The sequence below is a fragment of the Parus major genome, unplaced genomic scaffold (assembly GCF_001522545.3).
Source record: "Parus major isolate Abel unplaced genomic scaffold, Parus_major1.1 Scaffold591, whole genome shotgun sequence".
NCBI classification, from domain to species: Eukaryota; Metazoa; Chordata; class Aves; order Passeriformes; family Paridae; genus Parus; species Parus major.
In genome coordinates, this window is record NW_015379479.1 from 6,249 (window position 1) to 7,843 (window position 1,595).

General features: G+C 40.3%; 1 protein-coding gene across 1 annotated transcript in view; it reads left to right on the top strand.

The window, feature by feature from the left end:
* Positions 1–1,595, top strand: part of LOC107199338 (HLA class II histocompatibility antigen, DR alpha chain) — a 7,775-nt gene that overhangs the window by 4,098 nt on the left and 2,082 nt on the right. The window contains exon 3 of the mRNA XM_015616663.3: positions 914–1,195. Within this exon, the coding sequence (XP_015472149.1) occupies positions 914–1,195 (282 nt within the window). The remainder of the gene's footprint in view (positions 1–913; positions 1,196–1,595) is intronic.

Consider the following 1,595-nt stretch of genomic DNA (forward strand, 5'->3'; position numbering starts at 1 on the left):
CATTCCCAATAAACCATTCCAAATAAAGCATTCCCAATTATCCCAAATAAACCATTCCCAATTATCCCCAATAAACCATCCCAAATTAACCGTTCCCAATTAACCATTCCCAATTAACCATTCCCAATTATCCCCAATTAACCATTCCCACCATTCCCAATTAACCATTCCCAATAATCCCCAATTAACCACTCCCAACTAACAATCCCCAATTAACCGTTCCCAATTAACCATTCCCAATTAACCATTCCCAATAAACCATTCCCAATAAACCATTCCAAATAAACCATTCCCAATTATCCCAAATAAACCATCCCCAATTAACCGTTCCCAATAAACCATTCCAAATAAATCATTCCCAACATTCCCAATTAACCATTCCCAATAAACCATTCCAAATAAACCATTCCCAATTATCCCAAATAGACCATTCCCAATAATCCCCAATTAACCACTCCCAATTAACAATCCCCAATTAACCATTCCCAATAAACCATTCCAAATAAACCATTCCCAATAAACCATTGCAAATAAACCATTCCAAATTATCCCAAATAAACCATTCCCAATTATCCCAAATAAACCATCCCCAATTAACCGTTCCCAATTAACCATTCCCAATAAACCATTCCCAATAAATCATTCCCAATTATCCCAAATAGACCATTCCCAATAATCCCCAATTAACCACTCCCAATTAACAATCCCCAATTAACCATTCCCAATTAACCACTCCCAATTAACCACTCCCAATTAACAATCTCCAATTAACCATTCCCAATAAACCATTCCCAATTAACCATTCCCAATAAACCATTCCAAATTATCCCAAATAGACCATTCCCAATTATCCCCAATTAACCACTCCCAATTAACAATCCCCAATTAACCACTCCCAATTAACCATTCCCAGTTCCTCCAGAAGTGGCGCTCTTCCCCAAACACGCCGTGGAACTGGGCGAGCCCAACGTCCTCATCTGCTGCGTCTCCAAGTTCTGGCCGCCGGTGCTGCGGCTCCGTTGGCTCCGGAACGGGATCCCGGAATTCCAAGGGGTGTTTGAAACGTCCTTTTATCCGGATCGGGATAACACCTTCCGGAAATTCTCCTACCTGCCCTTCATCCCCCAGCCCGGGGATTATTACGACTGCCAGGTGGAGCACGAGGGGTTGGCCGAGGCCAGCGTGGCGCACTGGGGTGAGGATCCGGGGAAAACTGGGAATTTTGGGGATTTTTGGGAATTTTTTGGGAATTTTTTTGGGAATTTTTAGGGATTTTTTTTGGAATTTTTTTGGGAATTTTTTTTGGTTTTTTGGGGATTTTTTTTTGGAATTTTTTGGGATTTTTTGGGAATTTTTTGGGGTATTTTAAATTTATTTGGGAGATTCTTTTGGATTTTTTGGGAATTTTTTGGGAATTTTTTTTTCTTTTAATTGGAATTTTTTTTGAATTTTCTGGGATTTTTTAGGAATTTTTTGAGATATTTTGGATATTTTTAAGGATTTTTTGGGGCTTTTTTTAGGATTTTTTGGGATTTGGGTTATTAGGGCTGCCAGGTGGAGCACGAGGGGTTGGCCGAGGCCAGCGTGGCGCACTG